The sequence below is a fragment of the Emydura macquarii genome, unplaced genomic scaffold (genome assembly GCF_026122565.2).
Source record: "Emydura macquarii macquarii isolate MOO-44397 ecotype Brisbane River unplaced genomic scaffold, CSIRO-AGI_Emac_v2 contig_67, whole genome shotgun sequence".
NCBI classification, from domain to species: Eukaryota; Metazoa; Chordata; order Testudines; family Chelidae; genus Emydura; species Emydura macquarii.
Genome location: NW_027130204.1, coordinates 385,649 through 406,797, shown reverse-complemented (window position 1 = coordinate 406,797; position 21,149 = coordinate 385,649). Strand labels below are relative to the sequence as shown.

Sequence of the window (21,149 nt, the reverse complement as noted above, 5' to 3'; positions counted from 1 at the left end):
CCCTAAGATACAGGGGAGGGGTGTAACTCCTGCTGTTCTGTGCAGAGCCAGGGAGGGAGGTGGGGGCTGTGTCCCTCTCACTGGACAGTCTCTCAGGGGTGGGGAAAGAGAGAGGAGGGATGCCAGCTATGAGTATTTTCATGTACTTGAGTGGTCAAGAATTGGAGTGAAAACTGGTAAAAACTGAAAATAGCTTTTGTAAAACTCAGGAATTTTTCAGTTAAAAGTGATTGCATTGGCAATCTTTAATTGTGGCATTTTCTAACACTGGAGTAGTTGACTTATCAACCTTTCATTAAAACTATGTTAAAAATGTTAACTTCCAATTTTTAAATAAAAGGACACTAAAAAACCCAAATTCCATCAGGTGGAACCATATTGGCATCCACATTGTTTATCAGCAGAGCTGAGATTTTTAAATCCATGGCATGGACCTCTGTCATGTGAGCTAACTGAGTAACTGATATCAGTCACCTGCTGTTGGTCTCTGTGAGACCCAGCATCTAGAAGAGGAAGATGCAGACACTTGGTCAGTGGGCTTCACAGCCATTTGCTGATAGCAAAGGAATGTGGATTCCAGAATCCTGGGTTCTCTTCCAGTTTCTATAGGACAGTATGTTCTGGTGGTTAGAACCTTTCTCATTTGTCCTCACCTCCTAACCTGAACCCATCTGTTCTTGTCCCCTCTAGCCTGTGCCTGTTTGTCTCCCTCTTTCCTTGTATTCCTGGCCTCTGCGCTGACTGGCCACAAGTGGGAGGAACACTGAGAACACAGGAAAGGGTCTCTGCTGTCAATTCCAGAGCAGCATCCAGCTTGGATGGGAACAGTTGCAGGAAAAGTCTTAGCCTCTGCAATTCTGTGATGGACCATGCTTAGTTGCTCTAGTGATGGTGTATCCACAGTCTATTTGGCATACAGAGGTTATGAGAGGATGAAGCATGCTGTATGACAGAGGTAGTCAATTTTTAGTCAAGGTCTAGACTCCAGAGAAAATAATCCAAAAAACAAACAAAAATAATGAGTACATAAAAAGATTTTGGGGTCCGTTCAAAAGCATCTGGTGGTCTGGATTTGGCCCGTGGTCTGCCTATTGACTACCCCTGCTCTGATGTTGGAATCTGGAGAATTTAGCTGCCATCCTGTAACAAACCTCTACTGAACACGTCCAAAATGCTTTTTTTCAAAAGCTTGTAACGACTAAATTTGGGTGAATTTTCAAGGGGGAGGGGAAAGCATGTCCCTCAGATGGGGGCAACCCTTGCCAAACTTAAGTCCTTCCTACAACACAGAGGTACTAGAGCGTCTGCATGAAATGTGTTTTAAGAATCTTTTTAACTAGGCAAAACATCTTTCCCTAATAACTTTATTCTGAAAAACAACTGAACTATTTCAGTGAAAACTTTCCAGACACATTCAATCTGAGGCACACCCTGGGAAACCTCAGACTGAACAGTTAGTTTGTCAAAGTGGTAAGTAAATGAAAACAGATCTTGAAATGGAAAGTGTTAGGCAGTTTTAAGGAGCATTGATACTAGCTCCGCCTATAACAATAAAAAAACAAAGGAACCATTGTTAAGGACTAAGGCTATGTCTACACTTAAACAACTACAGTGGAGCATAGCTGCAGCACTGCAGTTGCACCGCTACAGTGCTTCAGTGTAGACACTTACTGTGGCGACAGGAGGGGTTCTTCCATCTCTGTAGTTAATCCACCTGCCCTAGAAGTGGTAGCTAGATCAATGGAAAAAATCTTCTGTTGACCTAGTGATGTCTACACTGGGGGTGAGGCTGGTTTAAATATGAAAAAGCTACACCACTGAGCAACATACCCTTGAGCGATGTAGCTGGGGTTGACCTAACTTTTTAATGTAGACCTGGCCTACGGGAGCATAAGACTTAACTTTCTTGTTCCTAGATGTGCTCAGATGAGGGTTGGAGTAGGTTCTCAGGCAAGCATGTGACGTTTGCGTTGCTGCTGCTCATGCTCTTCCTATTCTGTAGATTTCAGACGTTAGGGGCTCTCAGCCCAGCACCTTTTGCCATCTCCTAAATTCACTTTTCAACTGAATAAAAAAATCAGAAAAGTCGGTTTCTAAATCCCTGTGGATTTGTGGCTGAGCAAGTATTGTGAGTTTTTCAAGTGTAAATCTTTTCTCTCTCCAGGTGAAATGGAAGAAGTCAGATGTGAAGTTTGAAGATCGATTTGACAAGTATCTTGACCCATCTTTCTTTCAGCACAGAGTATGTAGTTCTAAAACTGCCATACAAAACTTCCTTTGAAATGTACTATTTGATTCAGAAAGGGCAGTGGATCAGTTCTCCAGGCTGCTCCAGTTGCTTCTGTTGTAGTGAAAAAGGAGAGGTAAAATGTTTTGGAGGTGGCTTTGTCCCTTTTGAGAGGAGAGCAGATAAAATACTTAAAAATGGCTCAGTCCAGTTGATTTTATTTTTAACATGAGGTTGCTTGTGGATGATTTAGTTGGAGTTGATCCTGCTTTGAGCAGAGGGTTTAATCTTCTAAGGCTTGGTCTACATTTACCCCGGCGATTCAGTGGCAGTCGACAGGAGTTATGCAAACTACGCAGAAAACTTGCGTAACTCCTGTCGACTGCTGTGCTTCTCTTCTGCACACCGTCTTCACTGCACTGTGCCGATGGGAACGCAGGACGCAGCACTACGCCTCTTGCGGGGGTGGATTAACAGTGTTAACTTCTGGATCGACTGAGCGGGTCTCCGCTGACTGCTCAGTCAATCCAGATCTGACGGTGGTGACTTTGCCGCTGTCAGTGTAGACATAGCCTCAGATTCTATGATAACATTCTGCACGGAAAACTTTTCTCTGCAGCATCCAGCAGGTTAAAAAGGCAGCATGTATGAATTCCTATGAACTCAAAATTAATGAAAATTAATGTTCTGTAGCATCTTAGCTTGACTAATGGACACATTCAACATGTGTTGGTGGAAGATAACTTGCAAAATTTCACAAGCTATTTTTAATAGGATTTTTACAACTTTATATAGTTCATTGTTACTTAGCACAATAGTTTGTACTGACTCTTATCGGCATTGATATGTACACACAGTTCTTAAAATTGAGTCTTTTTTTTTCTTGTAGATTCACTGGTTTTCCATATTCAATTCCTTCATGATGGTCATCTTTCTGGTGGGTTTAGTGTCTATGATATTAATGAGAACATTGAGAAAGGACTATGCACGATATAGCAAAGAAGAAGAAATGGATGATATGGTAAGATTTGCACTAAGTTCCTAGAAATTTTAGTAGGACATCTTGCTTTTTCTGTTTATTTCATTGGAGCTTATGAATGGTTTTCTTCACCAAAATAGAAAATAAATTGAAATTTGTGGAGAAAATTTGCCTAAGAGGTGGGTAGGGAATTCTCTCCAGAAGAACAGTGGCTTTCAGATTTCCCAACCAGAGCGACATAATTTCCTGTTACAAGAATCAGTTGCTGGTTGATGAGGACTGAATTAGGAAACTTAAAGCTGTTGGCACAGACTGCACTGAGGATTGGTGATGCAATAATAGCCTTTCACTAAGTTTCAACTGTGAATTCTGCCTAGGATTGCACTAGGTGAGAGTTCATAAACTCTGCTGCTTATGAAATATTTGGTCCATCTAGTTCAGGTGCTAGTCGCCATTTGTTCATATTACCACAGCTGGCACTAACTGGCACGTTCCTGTGTAGAGGGGACAAAAACTGACTGGGTTTGGATACTGAGCTCCCTCCAACTTCGATGTGAGGCACGTTGTTAAGTCATTGTGGAAAAATTGTATTACCATGACGTATGATTTATCTTCTTCTGTGTATAAGTTGGGCTTCAGCCTCCAGAGCTTTCAAGCAGTCAGTTTCCTCAAGTGCTAATTTCACACATGCTGTTTTTTTTTAAAATTGAAACAAAAAATCCTCTCCACTGGCCCCTGTGCTTTGAAAGCCTGTGCAAACCCCTAAAGATTGACATTTGTGGGTTGAGGAAATAAAACCATTCTGATTGGATTTAGTTTTCCACTAGTGACTTTGATTGTGCATTTTATGATTGTTCTTTAGGGGACAAATATTCCATGAAGTTAATTTATTTAGTTTAAAGATATTCCATTAGGACAAACCTTTATTTCATGCCTAGCATAGTTTTCTCAGTTGTTATTACTTAGCAATGATATTTATAAATGAACTGTATTTTTATACACAGGACAGAGATCTGGGTGATGAATATGGGTGGAAACAGGTCCATGGCGATGTTTTTAGACCGTCCAGTCATCCTTTAATGTTTTCATCACTTATTGGCTCTGGTTGCCAGATCTTTGCAGTTTCTTTCATAGTTATCATCGTTGCAATGATAGAGGATTTATACACAGAGTAAGTATGTGAATGCAGAAATTCCCTCTTTCACATCTAAAAGTTCTTAAGAGTGTTTATAAAAATTAAGCTGGTTATGAATTCTGTATACAGTTTCAATTGAAAACGTAGTGTTTTGTCCTGAAGTTCAAAGGTGACTAGCAAACAATTTTTTTATAGAAATTGAGTGTGTTGTCCCATTTTTGCTACTATACGACTTAACAAAGAAGGCCTGAAAAGCTTTTAAGTTTTTCTCATTGCTTGTTTTTTATCTTAATTTTAATATTTGTATGTCTGGTCTTTCCTGGTTTTGGTAGCAGACCTTGTGGGAGGTAAAAAGTGTCTCGGGATATTTTTTGAAGTCACACATTTAACTGAAGAAGTGAGATGATGAATCTTTAAGGAAATATTTTATATTACTTGGACTACACTCCTGTAGAGATTTACACATGTGCTTAACTTTGCACACAGTGAGTAGTTTCTTTGACTCCTATGGGATTATTCATATTACAGAAAGTCAAGCACAGCATAAGTCTCCATAGGATTGGGAACTGAGACTCTTAAGTTTCTTGGGGTAGAGATTCTCTTCAATATGTGTGTGTAGTACCTGGAACAGTGGAGCCCTGATTGGAGCCTATACAAATATTTAAGAATGGTCATTGGAGTTAAATACTCATCTAAAACATAAAAACGTGGACCAACTTAGCTGTGCAACAGTGGATTTAGTTTATCACCTTGACCATGTTGCTTGGGGGGGATTGGTATCCAACCCTTCATCTGTTTATCTTTTTCGATTGTGTACACTTGGATAAGAACTAGCTTTCCCTGCTTTGGAAAGCAGCTACCACATTTTGGATGCTGCAACAACATATATAGTTTTACCAACTGTTAGCAGGTTTTTAAAAGTGACTCAACTTTCTCCCTCTCAGTTCAGCTTTATTCTCCTTTGCAGGTCATTTGTAACTCTGCATTTGAAACAATGGTTGTAGTACTTTTGATATGCCACAAGAGGGAACCCTGATTCTGAATTTAGCTGCCTTGTTTTCATTAACCTTAACACTTTTTTTAAAAAGTGCCTAGTGTGCTTTTCTTCATTTTACAGTGATTGTCCCCATTGTGCGAATAGCTGAAGAGGGAATTAGATACGATTCTAAGTGTGTTAGAATGCAAATGTTTTGCAGATGGGACCATGACTATTTTTATGTCTGGAATGTTTGCACATTGTGGTGTGACTAGAAACTTACTAATAGTGATACATGTAAAACGTGGGGAGGGAAAAGCTGGACTCGTATACTTGCATATGCTTACCAGTCCTCTTTTGTGCAGGTGCTCCATGCACAATGAAGTAGCAGTCTGGTTCTAAGAGCACAAATGAGCATTTACTTAGCACTAGTCCAGAAATGGACCAGTAGTAGGAAAATGGTGTGAGCTGAAAAGTGTGGTATACCATACTATTTTAAACTGAGTGATCATTGCATGTGCCCTGCAGTTCCATAAAAGAGCCCGTAAAAGGAACACTCTCCAGTTTTCACCTGAGAACAAGTATCTGGCATTTAGTCACATCAGCTATTAATGTTGGATTGTGTTACAGGAAAGCTGTAGTATTAGGACTCTTCTGGAACATAAGTAAAAATAGTGGATAAGAAATACATGCACAGCATTTCAAACTAGAATGGAGCACCTGCACAAAAGAGAACTGATAAGCATATGTGAGTATGAGTCCAGTTTTTTCTCCTTTTAGATAAGGGAAGCATCTGTTTATCTGCCAAACAGCCAGCAATCCAGAGTTCCCAAGAGAATGACTCTGACAATACAGTGGTCTGGCTGAAACTGTGCTGTTGGTGACTGCCTCAGCATGATCAGTTTTTATTGGGGGAAACCCGGTTCTGTTTGTGAGCAATGCTCTAGTCTGTTTTTGTTACAGTCTGGTCAAGGAGATTGTTCTGGGGCTTCCTTTTGTGGCTTAGTGTCAGAGCCTGCTTTGCCTTTAAATGCTCAAAGGATAGACCAAAACAAGTGTGGTTCTCTGTTTATGTTGATGAGAGGACACCTTGAAAAGCTACTGAACTCTTCTACTTCAATTTGACACCTGCACTCTGAAGGTAGGCTTCCAGTATAATGCTGTGGCCAAAAGCGCTAATGTGGTCCTTGGATGAGTGAACAAGGGAATCTTGAGGAGGAGTGGGGAGATTATAGTACCTCTGTATTTGGTACTGATGTGACTGCTACTGGAATATTGCGTGTCCAGTTCTGATGACTTCAATTCAAGAAGAATGTTGATTGATTGGAGCGGCTTCAGAGAAGAGCCCCCGAGTGGTACAAAATACTGCTTAGGACCTTCCCTTCAAAGAGACCAAGTTAAGTGATGTCACAGACGGGTCCCATCACTTTCTTAAGGACTCCTGGGTGAAATTACGGTCACTGAGCAAATATACATCTGTGGCTAAAAGAAGATACAGTAGATTGCAGAGAACTCAGCTGTTTTGCCCAGTCCATGAACCTAGCTGAACCCTCCAGGAAGATGCCCATGTTCACTACGAGAGGGCCATCCTCTACAACAACCTCCCAGTTGGTGACATTCTCAAAATGACTTTTATGACAAGGGCCATAAACTCTCTCCAACTCCAGATCCAACATTGCACCATTTCCTCCTCCGCCATTATGCAGATCATCTCTCCAATTTCCTACCTTCCTGGGGGCTCATCACCTTGGAGAGATGGAGGTGATTTCTATAAGCTATTCCAAACTACAGCAAGGGCTTACCTGCACCTCCTGGGCCACATGGCTGCCTGTATGTTTGGGTGACACCCTTAGCAAGACTACACTCTGTGTCTTCAAAGCTTGGCTGAAAACCATTTACACTCCCAGCAAGCACAGTCTATCCAAGTGGGTGTCCGTACCTCATAGAGTTTGATTCTAAATTGGTGGAAGGATTCACAGAAGGTGTGTATGGGAATTCTATTTTTGCAGCCTCTTCCTACAAAGATCATTACTACAGTTGCCTGCCTGATAAGCTCCACAGTTCTGGGCAGATAGACTTTGCAGGTGATGATCCTCCATATCAACATACTAGAGCACAGAGTAGTTTGTTAGGCTTGCCAGCACTTCCTGTTCCACATGAGGGGCCACCCAATCAGAACAATGCTGGACAACAGAGCATCAATGTATTACATCCATTGATGAGGAGCAAGAGCCCAGTCTTTGTGCCAAATCCATAAAATTATGGAATTGGTGCATATCACACCTATTTATTTAAGTGGTTTACCTGCCAGGACTACAGAACAGAGATGAACTCCTTCAGCAGGCCTTTCCAGATCAACGGTGCGTGGAAGTTCAACAATGAGATATTCAGAGAGAGATGTCTCTCTCTACTTGGTCATCCAGAGAGAGAGATTTCTGACAACAATTCTGCTCAAGGATAAGTCTGCAACCCTATGGATGATTTCTTGTCCTTATGTATTCCTATACTCTTATCCCCTGATTCCTTTACTGCTGAAGGTCTGAAACAAATTGAAACAGGAGAAATTAGTAGCCATCCTCATAGCACAGTTGTAGCTGTGTTGTTCCCAGATGTGGTTTGTATGCGTCTGCCACCACCTCTCCATCTTCCCATGACAGCAAAATGCCTTCATCCAGGAGTTGAGATCCATCACCCACCCCAAGCTCTTGATGGTTCATCTCAGGGTATGGGTGTCAGACAGTTCTTTGGTATGGAAAAAGCCTGCTCTCCAGAGGTGCAAACAGTACTGCGTAATAGCAGAAAACCATGACAAGGAAAACTTATCTGCAGAGGTGAAAATGCTTCCAGGTGAGGTGCAGCCTCTGGTTTGTACCTACTCTCGAGTCCTGTCTGTCACACATTCTCGGGTACCTGCTGAACTTAAAAAAACGGAGGCATGTTGCTGAGCTCCATTAAGGTTCACCTGGCTGCTACCACAGCTTTTCAACCCCCAGTTCTCAATCTTTACCCACCTGATGACTACAAGCTTTATAAAAGGCCTATTCAACCTCTTCCCTCCTATCAAGGAGGCAACTCCACAGTGGGACCTCAACTTAGTCCTCAATGTGCTGAGGAAACCTCCATTTGAACCTATGGGGAACTGTTCCTGCCTTCATTGGTCTCTCAAGACCTCTTTCCTACAGCCATTACCTTGGCCAGGACAGTAAGGGAGCTTCAGGCATTCTATCGTGATAAGGTGACTACATCTGCACTCTCGCTTCCTATCTAAAGTTTCTTCAGACTTCCATGTTAATCAGGAGATTCACCTACTGGTGATTTATCCCAAGCCGCACTCTTTAAGAGAAGAAATGAGCCTCCATATGCTGGACATACAAAGAGCTCTTGCCATTTATCTCTACAAGACAAGGCTCTTTCTCGATTGCAAAATGAAAGAAAGGACATCCGATTTCTACCCCAAAACCATCTCAGTGGGTTGCAGAATGCATCTTAACCTGAAGCCTCAGGGGTTCTGTCCTCTGCAGGGTGATTAGATATTTCAGTATGGCTCCATCTACTTCTGTAGCTCTACTGAAAAACATACTTGTCTCAGACAACTGCAGGGCAGCCACCTGGTCTTTTGTGCATACTTTCTCTCAGCATTATGCACGATGCTCTTGTACCTGCTTCCAGAGATGATACGGCTTTCACTGACATTGGTTTTATGATCCATACTAAATCTGCCGCATTGGTAGTTGGGGCTGCTGCTCGGGTATCTCCTGATGTGCAGCACCCGCAGGAGCACTCGTTGGATAAGGAGAAGTTACTTATCTTGCACAGTAATGGAGTTATTCAAGATGTGAGTGCCTGTGGGTGCTCCCCTACCGGCTCTTTCCCCTCTGCCTTGGAGTCTGCTGGACTTCCGTGACTGAGAAGGAATTGGAGTGGCAGTGAGTCCATTCTCCTGGAGCATGAGGATATCAAGGGTACAGCTGTGGACCTGCAGACACTTCGGCTGAAAATCTCCAATCAAGAGTGTGCGCACATCAGAACATGGAGTACCCATAGGGACACACATCTTGAAGAAATCCAGTTTCTGTACAAGGTAAGTAACCCTTTCTTCCCCTTTATCTTCAGATCATATGTCATATGTTAATTTAAGTGCTCTCACCAAGCATTGAAGCTAGAAACGTTTTGAGCGATATGCTGTATTCCTTCATTGGCTAAACGTGTATGTATCATATAGTTGTTCTTTTAACACAGGATTTACTTACAAAAAATCAAAGTACTTTGGTCAAAGATGATACCTTCTGCCTTTATTTTAATGGAATTAAGCATATCAGGAAAAAAAACATACTGTATCTATTTTAATTGCTTTAGCCTGGTCAACTGAGGTGGGTAAGCAGCTTTGAATGAAAACGGTTATTTTTGTTGTTAATAGTAAACTTTAGATACATTTCATTGGTTTATTTTTACTTTTGCACCAGTTAAAAATAGCAGTTATATTTTTTCTGATAGTTGTGTCTGTTTTACTGTGAATATTTTGCTGTAGTATAAATTGGGTTTTTGCATTTCTCTTGGCTTTGCAAAAAAAAAAAAAAAAATTCTTTTTATTTTAGGCGAGGATCAATGCTTAGCACAGCTATATTTGTTTATGCTGCAACATCCCCAGTGAATGGATATTTTGGAGGGAGCCTTTATGCTAGACAAGGAGGTAACTTGTTTTGAATTTCAGTGGTACTTATACTATTTTATATGGAAAGTTTATTCTCTTTACCAGTATACACCAGCACAGATATGTATCGTGTTTTTATAGATGGTGTTTAGGTGTAGTTAATGAAGTCATATGAAATCCACCGTTTTTAATCAATACAAGGGATTTTGAATCTAAATGATACTTCATTCCCTGTTCATTGTTCGAATGTCTTGTATTAAAGCTTGCTAAAAACCTTTGTATTTAAATCAATAAGGAATATAAAGTAGTCGGGTCAAATTCCAATTTGGGTAATTATATTCTGCCTGTTGAATATCCTCTCTATGGTACCAAATAGATATATTATCCTCCTGTTCCTGTGTGCTGTTAAACAGCTTATGTGTTCTACCCAAGTTGGCCTTTAGTGGCTGATGAAGTGGCTTGTTATCACCTTAGCTTCTCCATAGGGATCTTGAGACTCAATGTTTACAAAGAGTGAATAGAAGAGGCTATAAAGGTTCATAGTATTATTTGTTGTGTTTGTGCTGTGCTTTATGGGATGAAGAATAATCTTCATGGAATCTTAGCAAAATATTCACTCAATTTATTTGGCTTCTAATCAGTTTGTTTGTAAGTCATCAGATGCAGAAGTAAATATTGGTAGACAGCAAAAGCCCAATAGTACTAGCTAGGTAAAGTTGGGCAGGCTATCTGCAACCTTCTCCTTATAGCTCTACCAATGCTTCTGAGTTCTGACCTGCAGTGCTCCTGTCATCCTCCAGTCTCCTCCTTCTCTTTGTTTCAACAAGAGAATAGTTAATACTTTGTAGAATACAAATAAGTTTGTATTATAGTAAACATTAAGAAAATTGGTTTTGGTGAATTTTTAAAACAGAAGCTTGTATAATTTAGCAAGAGATACTGATCAATTCTTAGTTTTTTATAGAATCAGTCTGTCTATCTAAGAGCTTAAAAAGGTCCTAAATGTCTAAGGCCTTTTCACCATGCAGTTTTTGTATCAATTTAATAACCTTTGTAGAAAGCCAGATTTAATTAGATCAATTTTACCAGCATAGGGGTGTCATACGTATACCTCCGACACAAGGTGTATTAGTGTAAAGGCCCATACTAGTGGGTTGCAGTGATTTATATCAGCTTTTCTACAGATCTGGCTAAATTGGTTACAAAAACTGAATGAAAGTCCTAAAGTACTTTTGATGCTCCTGCATAATGGAAGTTTATAGTCCATATGCAATTCTCAGAACCATATGTTGGTTTCCTTGCTGCTTTCTATTCAGTAAGCTGTAATAAAGATGCATCCAGACGCTGACTGTTTAAATAAAATAAGCACAAATTCATAGATTAATAGCAAATACAGGAAATTCAACCAGTGAAGACTGAAGTAAGGCAATCATAGACCGGTCTTGCACAAGACCACAAAACAAAGTTCTATATGGTTCCTTGAATACCCGGGCATAGCAGCAATCTCTTACAATCTGTCTGGATTGTGGGAGGCTTGTCCACTCTTTGTCTTACTCTTTTGTTGGAGATGCCTATTATAGTGAATTCAATTTTGTTAGAGTTTATTAAACATGGTGTTATTTAACGCCATTAGTATTAGGTACTGACATATGAAGACAATAGGTAAAATTTTCAAGAGCCCTAACATGACTTCAGAGCCCAAGTCCCATTGACTTTTAAAGTTAATGGGACTTGGGCTCTGAAGTCACTTGAGCACGCCTGAGGATGGGATTTTGAAGTTATTGAGGCGCTTTTGAAAATTTTACCCAGAATTTCTGTCTTTGAAGAACTTAGTCTAATTAAATATACAGACAGGAGAAAGACAGGGCAATGGAGGAAAGGGAATAATGCTGAGCAATGTGGTTGGTTGAATAGTGAAGCTAAGCATGTGTCTTAACTACATTATTGTAGTGTGGTGTTTTATGAGCTCTGAGTCTTTATTCAAACATTGCTGGGTTATTGCTGTTATAGCCATAAACCTGCACTGCCATTCCTGTCACATTTAACTGGTCACTTAGACATTTTACAACAGAATTGATGCCTGTTGATGCAAGGAAGCAATTTTAAGTGTAAACATCCATCAGTTGTGTTTCTAAACATTGTTTATTTAGCATAAAAGCTTTTCTTTATAAATTCTTATTAGTGCTTCCCATTGTAGGCTGTTGTTACTCTCCAACTCCATATTGCCATACTGAACTGTTATTGTTTATGAAATCAAAATGCCTGATTAAAAGTGAAGTACAGTTTAAAAGTTTAACTACCTTTGCTCCTATGCGTATGTTATCTAGTACTCATTTAATTCACTTGGAATAAAAGGATAAATACTTACCTTCTGGTAAACTTGTGGCAAAATGTAAACTTTAGTCAAAGTGTACAGCATGTTTTATCAATCACTGATATGTTTATTTTCTTTTTACAGGAAGGCGATGGATAAAGCAAATGTTCATTGGGGCTTTCCTTATTCCAGCAATGGTGTGTGGTACTGCCTTCTTCATTAACTTCATTGCCATCTATTATCATGCTTCACGGGCTATTCCCTTTGGAACTATGGTGAGTAGTTAATACAACTTGAAACAGCATAGTGTACGTAGGAAAACTTAGATTCTAAGATGGGAAAGCCAGTAGTCTTTGTGTCCCATCACCTCAAAGTGGAAAAAATGAAATTCAGGTAGATCTGTCTCTCAGATTTGATAAATAATGTAGAAAATCTGCATCTTTGTGTTATAGAAGTTTAGAAGATTGCTGTCTTTGCAATAATACTTAACTTGAAATGTAATATTAGATAGTTGAAATTCAGACTAAAGAAACCAGTTCACTCTAGTAACTATTTGCTAAAGGGATTTTCTGTTTGTTGAAAATTTTAACCAATTCCAATAGGATCACATTTTTAATTGCATGGAGTCAGATATGTACTCAAGTCCCATTCACTTTTATTGGGAACTAACATGGGATTTGTACTTTCTGGGCCTGGAAAAACAAGGACATCCAGAGGACGGGGGTATGAATGCCACCCCATGCTTTTTCGAGTGTGTCTGTTGGTGTCCTTGGAGGAGAGTGGAAATTCTGTTGTCTTAGTTTTAGAATGAACATTGTGATAGCAGCAAGTTGAGTGGTGGTGGATAGGGTATAAGTCATGGCTGGTGGTAGAGGGCTGGGTGGATGGATAGGACTGAACCAGTGGCCCATTAGTAGCACTCCACTCAAGATGTATTCTACTGTTGAGTCAACTTAAAACACTGCTGAAACTTCACTTTGATAATACTTACAATTTAGGAATTTTTGTCCAAGGATCTTAAATTGCTTCTCAAATACAGATTAAATCTAAAAACACCACTGGAAGATAGGCTATGGTTTTATCCCCATTTTAAAGATGGCCTGCAACTTGTATATTTTTCTTCCATATACCCCTTTAATGTCCAGGGCCCTCAATCGTTGCCTCTCATGTCTGTAGCATCTATGGTCTTGTTTCTTTTTTATCCCTCCCCCCTCCCCTGCAGTTTCTGTTGCATATTTTCCAAATCCTTTCCCATTCACACACTTCCTTGTTTTCTCTCTCTCTCTCTCTCTCTCTCTCTCTCTCTCTCTCTCTCCTTCCCTCCCCCTTTAGTCTTTCCTAAATGCAATCTCTCTCCATTAGCTACCCCTCCAGTTTACTGTTTCCTAGGTTACTGAGATCCTACCCAGTTACCCCAGCTCCCTTCTCCCTCCCAAGTGTTGTTTCCATTCCCCTATAAACAAAACAGTTCACAGAGCCTAGCTGACAGAGCAAAATCCCTTTTCTGTAAATGGAATCTAGAATACATACAGGCCCTATTCATGCTGAGCTTGGAGCTGAGTGTAAGTGCTTGGCTTGGCTCGGCTCTGTCTTCGCTGGCTGACCAGGGTTATGTGGAACCAGGTTAAAGATTGGTTCCTGACCAGTGTAGGTGAGGCCCCTCTGTGTTTCTCTGCCCTGGAGAACTTAATTGTCAGGATCTAATTGGTGTTGCAGTTTGTAGTGGTGTCTACATAATTCTGAGCTGGCTCATACTGAAATAGTGAGCCATGGATATTCATAGTGTGTTGCTCGGAGGTATCCTGGCTGGGTCGGTGTCTTGCTTTGGATGTGGTATATGCAGGCTACTTCACATATCCCATCATAAAATAGTGCTTCCCCAACCAGTATACAACAGATGTGGCAAGGGCATTCAGTCATTGTGTGACAATCTTGTATGTCTATGACTCATGACCAAAATTATCTTCCTACATCTTCCAATCTTTCTGGAAAACCCTCTGGCTTGGATGTGTTGGGTGTCCTTTTCCCCCCCACAATTGAAATAAATGGAAATAAAATATTTTTCACTTGCATAGCAATATGTCAAAGCCACCTGAGTTAGAGGGTTCTTGGAAGAAGCTGGGAAAGTAGTTTTGACCAGTGATCATGCTTACTCCTATCCTTGATTGACGGGAATGATTCCTCCACCTGATTGAGTTGAAGACACATTCTGCCATCTGAAGGAGCCTCCTTCATTAGGCAAGCTGCTTACAGCTCCCATTGCACGTGCAGGGATCATGCTTGCCTTCCACCATGCTGAGAACTACTTACTCTGCAACTTTTTCCTAGTTAATTCTATGAGTAAAGTTCTGTTCTTCTACATTTCTAACAAAGCAGCTTTGCAATGTATTTGCACCCAGCCTTTTTTTTGTGAGAGAGGATTCCCAAGTGAAGGGGGGGAAAAGGGTGATAGGGAACCGGGAGTACAACTGCACAAACTACAAATATGTGCTAGTTGAAGAGAAAAAACGTCTCCTTCCCCTTCAAGAGACCATGATTAGTGTTTCACTTTACAGGAAAAGTGAAGTGATTTGGTATAACTTCTTCATGTGTGAGGAAGCCAGTTGAGTGTCATAAATCAGGCTTAATTATGAATGTATTTGATCTTTAAGATGTCAGAAAGAAAATTTCTTTTTGTGTGGCTTTTGTCTGTCTTACCTTAACAAATTCACAGCTGCTGAGTTTGTCTTAAGTGCTCATAAGGTGACTAGTCTTTTTAACAAACTCCATTCCTTTGTGACATTTGTTATCTTGTAAACAAACCCCAGTTATAGCTGAATCCTGGGAGTAAAAGTGAAAGGCAGCACCCTGTTTTTCCCTAAAGATTGATGCAGGCTGGTTTTAAGGCAAGGTACAACACACAGCCAGTCCAGTTGAAAGCCACTTCTAAGCCATCGTGGTTCAGTAAAATAATCTATAGAATGAGATTAGAATTCCTGTACTATTTTGATTTTGGGGTATGGCTCTCTTCTCATTCCAAAGGCCTTCTTACGATCCAGCTGTGGACTCTTATCTGTCTTCATTTTTAAAGTGAAAAGATTAACAGTGGTTAACCTAAAATCTGATTCAGCATGGTGACTTTTCCTGTTTGCAAAAGCTTCCTTCAGAACACTCTTTTCTTAAAAATAAATACATTATGGCACTTACAACCAGCTCTGAAATAACCCTTTGTGATTAATGTAAGAAAAAGCACTTGGCTATGGATAGAGTTCATGTTTAAACTGCCAAAGCATAATTCTAAATCGGTAAAAGAAGATTTTGGGAATGTGCAGTATGAAAAATATCTTGTACTGTTTTAGCATGTGAGGTGGCAGCAGCTTAGATTCAGACTGTTTTCAGGCTCCAACATGTCAAAGGGATTTCAACATAGAGAAGTGTGTTTTCTGTGCATTAGCTGTAGGTAGCCCTAGGATTTAAATTTTATTTGTATAATTTTAAATTGTCTTTTAGTTCTACACTGTCTAAACAATTAATGTATCATAAAAACTGTTACACTGTCTTTGTTTAGAGATTTGAACTGCCCCTGGATTTTTTTCACTTCTAAATCTACCATAAAATGAAATTTACAAGGTCATGTCACAATTTCCTTTTGTAAATACTTTAGTTAGGGCTATCATGAAAATCACTATGTACTTTAAATAGCTTTTTCAAAACTCAATGTCAAGGTGAAGAATGGAGGTAGCAGGTATTGGAGAATGTGGTTAAAAAAAGCTGTGGTTTAAAAGAAGACAAATCAACAGGTCTTCAGGAATTTTCCACTGAGAAGTAACATCAAGTGACATATTTAAAATATTAGCAATAGGAAGAACTGTATCCAGCAATTTAGAATAAGAACCTTAATCACCATTAACATGAAGCACTAGCTGTAGGATTTAAAATAATCAATGTAATGTAAAACTAAAAATGTTTGATTTGTTCATCCATTGAATCCATTAAATCTTTTAGTCTGGATATCTCTTTAGGGAATAAGATTGAGAATTTTAACTTTTGCCATGTCAGTGTTAATCAGTTTATGCAAAAATGGAATATATCTGTGCTGAGCCAACAGTCATATCCAACACTGTCAGAAAGGTTTACAGCATTGATCTTTGATACGTGCAGAGAGGCTGTGTTTTACTGCTGAGCAGACATTCACAATATCGCATGTCTCATTCATATTCTGATTTGGAGTTTAGGAATGCTGATGGAAGGGAATTCCACCTGCATTGAAGTTTTAGTTTAGTGCTGTTCAACTCATTTTCATTTTAAGATCACGGAAATGTCTGTGCAAAAGCAATTGAGAATGGGGTTTTCAAGGGTCCTGTAATTAGTTTGTAGGGTTCCTTACACACACAATGATTTTAATGACCTCTAGGTTTTATGAGCCTATGTTCAAGTCATAATTACTGTGTGGCAATCAACTGGGTTTTGCAGACTTTAAGTAGGAGCAAGTTGTGGATTAGAAACTTTACCAGAACAGTCAGTGATTTAATGAATTTTAATCTACTAATGGAGCTGGTTTGTAGAGGGAAAGAGAAAAGAACTTTGCCTCCTCACAGCACATACCTGTACTCTTGTGAGCCCCTCTGTCCTTGTGTAGAGTGGTTCCTCTCACCTCACCCAAAGTGGACAAGCCTCCAAAAGTCTCTAATGGTAAGCTTGTGCCTATTTCATGAAAGGAATATCCCTTTTTCCAAACTACGCTAGAGGTGAGCACCATAGATGTCTTAAACAGTCCCCCTTCTTCAAATTCCTTGCAAGGTCTTCTCTTCCTTGTTATGTATTGCAGATATGGAGAAAACACAAATTGGGTGGTCATAAAAGAACACGGAGTGAAAAAGGTTCAGTAAGAAATTGCAAAACTCCCTTTCTCATCCTAAGCTTTCGGTATAAGGCTCAGTCTTTCTTCCTTTTTTTGGTGATCTGCCCCAACCCCTGTATCTCCCAGATAGTATAATGCCAGAAACAAGAGTAAAGCCTAATTACTAGCTGTCTAAATTAGTACACTGGCAGTTTGGACCTATGTGGATTTTAGGGAGCCCCTCACCTAGCTCTCCTGTTCTGAGATTGGCTGAACTTCCATAGCCATTGCAGGGTCCTTAGTTAGGGTTTGCTGTAACTCTGGTTCACTTTGAATCTCTCATAGCTTCCTCTGCTGCATTGTGCGTCGGCTGTGCCCTACCTGGAATCTCACAGGAACTATAGCAACAGGAAGTGGAAAGCTAATAGGTTCTCCCCCTGTAACTCTAGGACAAGTTTCTATTCTTGACACTCATGGATATACACATGATCCTTAATCCACAGTAGGAAAAGCCTTGTGTAAAGAGAGAATAAAGTTCTAGGCTCTCTTCCTGAAAAATATTTTTCCATTGTGTTTCCCATCAAAATGTAATAATGAAGCTGACCAGTTTTATTCTAACTTCTCAGAGCTTTTAGAAAAGGGTTTAAAGTACTCAATTAGAGCACTTCTATTAAACCTACAGTATCTAAGGAGGGGGATAAAGATCTGATTCCTTCTAGCCTCTAAATGTGTGGAAACTGACTGGCCTAATATATAACTTCATGCTTGTAGCAGTAACAGTGGAGGAGATTGCTATGATTATCTGTCCTTTCAGAACCTAGGTTTTTATTTTTAAATCTTTCTAGTTCTTTATTGTACCCTGAGAGGGTCTGGGATTCTTTTGATGCTGTAAGACACTTTGATTTATCTTGTAATCTTCCTGTGCACTCATACACGAAACAGTCACAGCATATACACATCTGTTTATTTTCATGGAAAGACATACAGAAAAGAACCAGACTAGACCCAATCTGTTTTACTCTTACATTTCTGGTAAAATTATCTTGTGTTAATAAATGTATTTCTTCTTGATTTGATTTGTTTAATCTGTTTGTCCTGTTCATGAATAATTTATATTTTGGTCAGGAGCTACGTCTTGAAATATTAATTTAAGCTACTTCTGTTGTGGGAAATTGCATAGTTGTCATCTCCATTGTTTTTTTCCTTGCTTCTTATTTCTTATAGATGAGACAGGGTTGGTGAATAGATTTACCAATGAGATTTTTGTGGCTGGTGATTCTGAGCAAAGCCTGACATAGGTCAAAACCACAGATGTTCAGAGCAAAATAGTTTGACATGGAGAATTGTGGTCTTCAGGATTACCATGAACTTTTCCTTGTAGTAAAGGAGTGGGATGAGGACAGGCTGGAGGGAGGGGCCAGAGGCAGAAGGGTCTATATCCCCTAGAGTACATGCCTCTGAGAATGTGGAATAGAACCCAGGATTCTGGAGTCTCAATTCCTCTGCTGTCAGCAAATAACTGTGAAAGTCAGTGGCAAAATGTGTCTTTCTTTAATGGTTGTTCCACAGAAAGGATGACAACCTACTATTGCAATCAGTGAATATTAGCTCAAGTGGCAGATATTTGTGCTGTGGATCTAAAATTGCTGACTCAGTTGATGGTCCATAATGATGTCAGTAGGGTTCCACGTGATGGGATTTCTGTTTTGTTTGTTTTTAAAAAACGTAGGAAATTACATCCAAAAAACTACATTAAAAGAATATTAAGGATGCAATGATAAGCTCTCGGGGATTAGAAAGTACCAGAATTAAGGGTGCCTGTCCAACCTTAATTTGGCCCCTTGTATGGATGCATTGTTGTGATAGTCTTCAATTATATGATCACATACTATATGTTTTATGTGTGATGGAAGTATGATAGTATGATCACATATTGTATTATGAATCAAGGTTGTGTATTGAATGAGGCTGTTGTTTGTAGGACCGACCCCTGCTTCACTTGTTGAAGAAATTGGAAATTGTGTAATGAATGAAGGAAGGGATTACAGGAAGAGGATGGTCTTGTGGTTTAGGTAGCTGAATGCTACACGGAAGAATTGGGTTCTATCCCTTGCCTCTACTACAGAGTTCCTCTGTCTTCCTGGGCAAGTCACGTGAATCTGACTTTCATAGGTGGTCACTGTGTTCTCATTTTCAGATTGCCCCAACCGAAATCTGGTTTACAGATATGTGGAGCGCTCTCAACTAGAACTATGAAGAATCTTTTTTTGGGTTTACTAGCCCACCACAACCAGTAGTTTTGTGAATGGGGCCTAAGTCCCCTTGTGAATGTAGTCTTTGGCCACAGTCACATGTGGTGTCATTCAGTGAGCACTGTCCATCCTGTGCATTGAATGAATCAGGAATCCTTTGCAAAAAATAGCATGTGATCATGTAATTAAAGACTGAACCTCAATGCTTACATAAAAAGGGCTTAGATTAACGTTGCCCAGGCGGTCTTCATTCTGGTGTTTTCTAACTTCTGAGTTCTTGACATTGCAACCTTAATATTCTTAATGTAGTTATTTGTGTATAGTAACATTTAACTTAGATGTCCTTTGTTTAATTTCGTCCTGGGTTCAGCTTGTGTAATACCCTCTAAATACTCTAAACTGCTTAGATTTATGCACGAGTGAATCTTTGCAGGTTTAAGTCCTTAGTATTTACATCCTTCATGCCTAGATTAGAAAAAAGGTGTCTCTTTCATCAGCTAGCTTAACTCAATTTGAATACCAATGTGGACATAGTTTAACACTTTTAACTCAATTTTTAGTAAGTCAAGTTATAACAACATAGGCAGGACTCCAGGTAACTATTACTTGATGTACTAAAAACATATTAGCTTTGTTGCCTCTGACTTTTGCTGTTCTGTATCATAACTCTTCATTTGTCCAGATTTTCAACTTGTGAACATGCACTGCTGTAAAAATTCAGTATCCCCTCATTTATGGGGGAGAGTCACATGATCTCTGATGTGTAGCATTAGATCATGGCCCTCTTTCTTCATTGACAGTTTTTATTGCATTCATCCCTGGTGTATTTGACAGTTAGTACACCACAACCTGCCAGTGGCAATTTAATATTTGATATGCTCATAACAAATTTAATAATCACCTTTTGAATGAAGGTTAAACTACAGTTGTCAGAAAATGTGACGCGCATGGAGGTAGTACATAATTTGTCCTTCTTGACAATGTTTCTTTTTAAATATGAAAAATTTAATGGTACACATTCAGCCAAAGGCAATATAATAGTGAATTCCCCCTCAAAACAATTACAAATAAATCAGGTTGCTGTTACAGAAGATCTGTCCTATGGCAACTGAAATCAGGAGAATAACTCAAAATGCTGATGTTTAAATAATAGATATTTTTAGCTGACAAAAATACAGTAGTAAAAGTTCAATTTGTATTTATTTTATTAACTTGGGTGTTTTAAAGAGATGAATAAAAATCTAGACAAATTATTTAAGTATTGGGTTTTCAGTCAGATGGAAAGCAGGAATTGCAATTACAGTAAACTATACATTTTTTAAAGTATTGGTTAAAGTTGTCCTTTGAAGTTCCGCTATTTGCCTATAATAAAACATACTTTGCTTGAATTAATTTTTAAGACCTAATTCTGATTTCAAATAATTCAGAAGCATATCAGTGCATATCTTGCAAAATCCTTCACTGTTCAAGTGATAGCTAAGCAAAGTACTGCTGTTCAAGTGAGTGTCACTGCACATCCCGCTGTAGGTAAGCACATGCACAAGACCAGTTTTGTTTTTCTTGGCTACCAGTGTCTGTTATGGCCGCACGTGCTCTCTGTGCTGCCTTATGCTCCTGTGCAAGGATATAAAAGAGAAGCTGCAGCCCTCTCTGTTCACTCTCTGCCCATGACAGTGACACAGAACCCAGGGAGTGTCCGACCCGCTACTGCTATTGAATTTAAAAACGCATCTGTTTCCAAACCTTTGGGGAAGAAATCTATCTTTATTGCCACATTCATTCTTTTCTTTAATTTG

At 39.5% G+C, this 21,149-nt stretch overlaps 1 protein-coding gene across 1 annotated transcript in view; it reads left to right on the top strand.

Annotated features, from left to right (window-relative positions):
- The window catches only part of TM9SF3 (transmembrane 9 superfamily member 3), a 92,167-nt gene that overhangs the window by 45,806 nt on the left and 25,212 nt on the right, over positions 1-21,149 (top strand). The window contains exons 5-9 of the mRNA XM_067535133.1: positions 2,165-2,242; positions 3,117-3,248; positions 4,211-4,377; positions 9,913-10,007; positions 12,427-12,557. Coding sequence (XP_067391234.1) covers positions 2,165-2,242; positions 3,117-3,248; positions 4,211-4,377; positions 9,913-10,007; positions 12,427-12,557 — 603 coding nt within the window. The remainder of the gene's footprint in view (positions 1-2,164; positions 2,243-3,116; positions 3,249-4,210; positions 4,378-9,912; positions 10,008-12,426; positions 12,558-21,149) is intronic.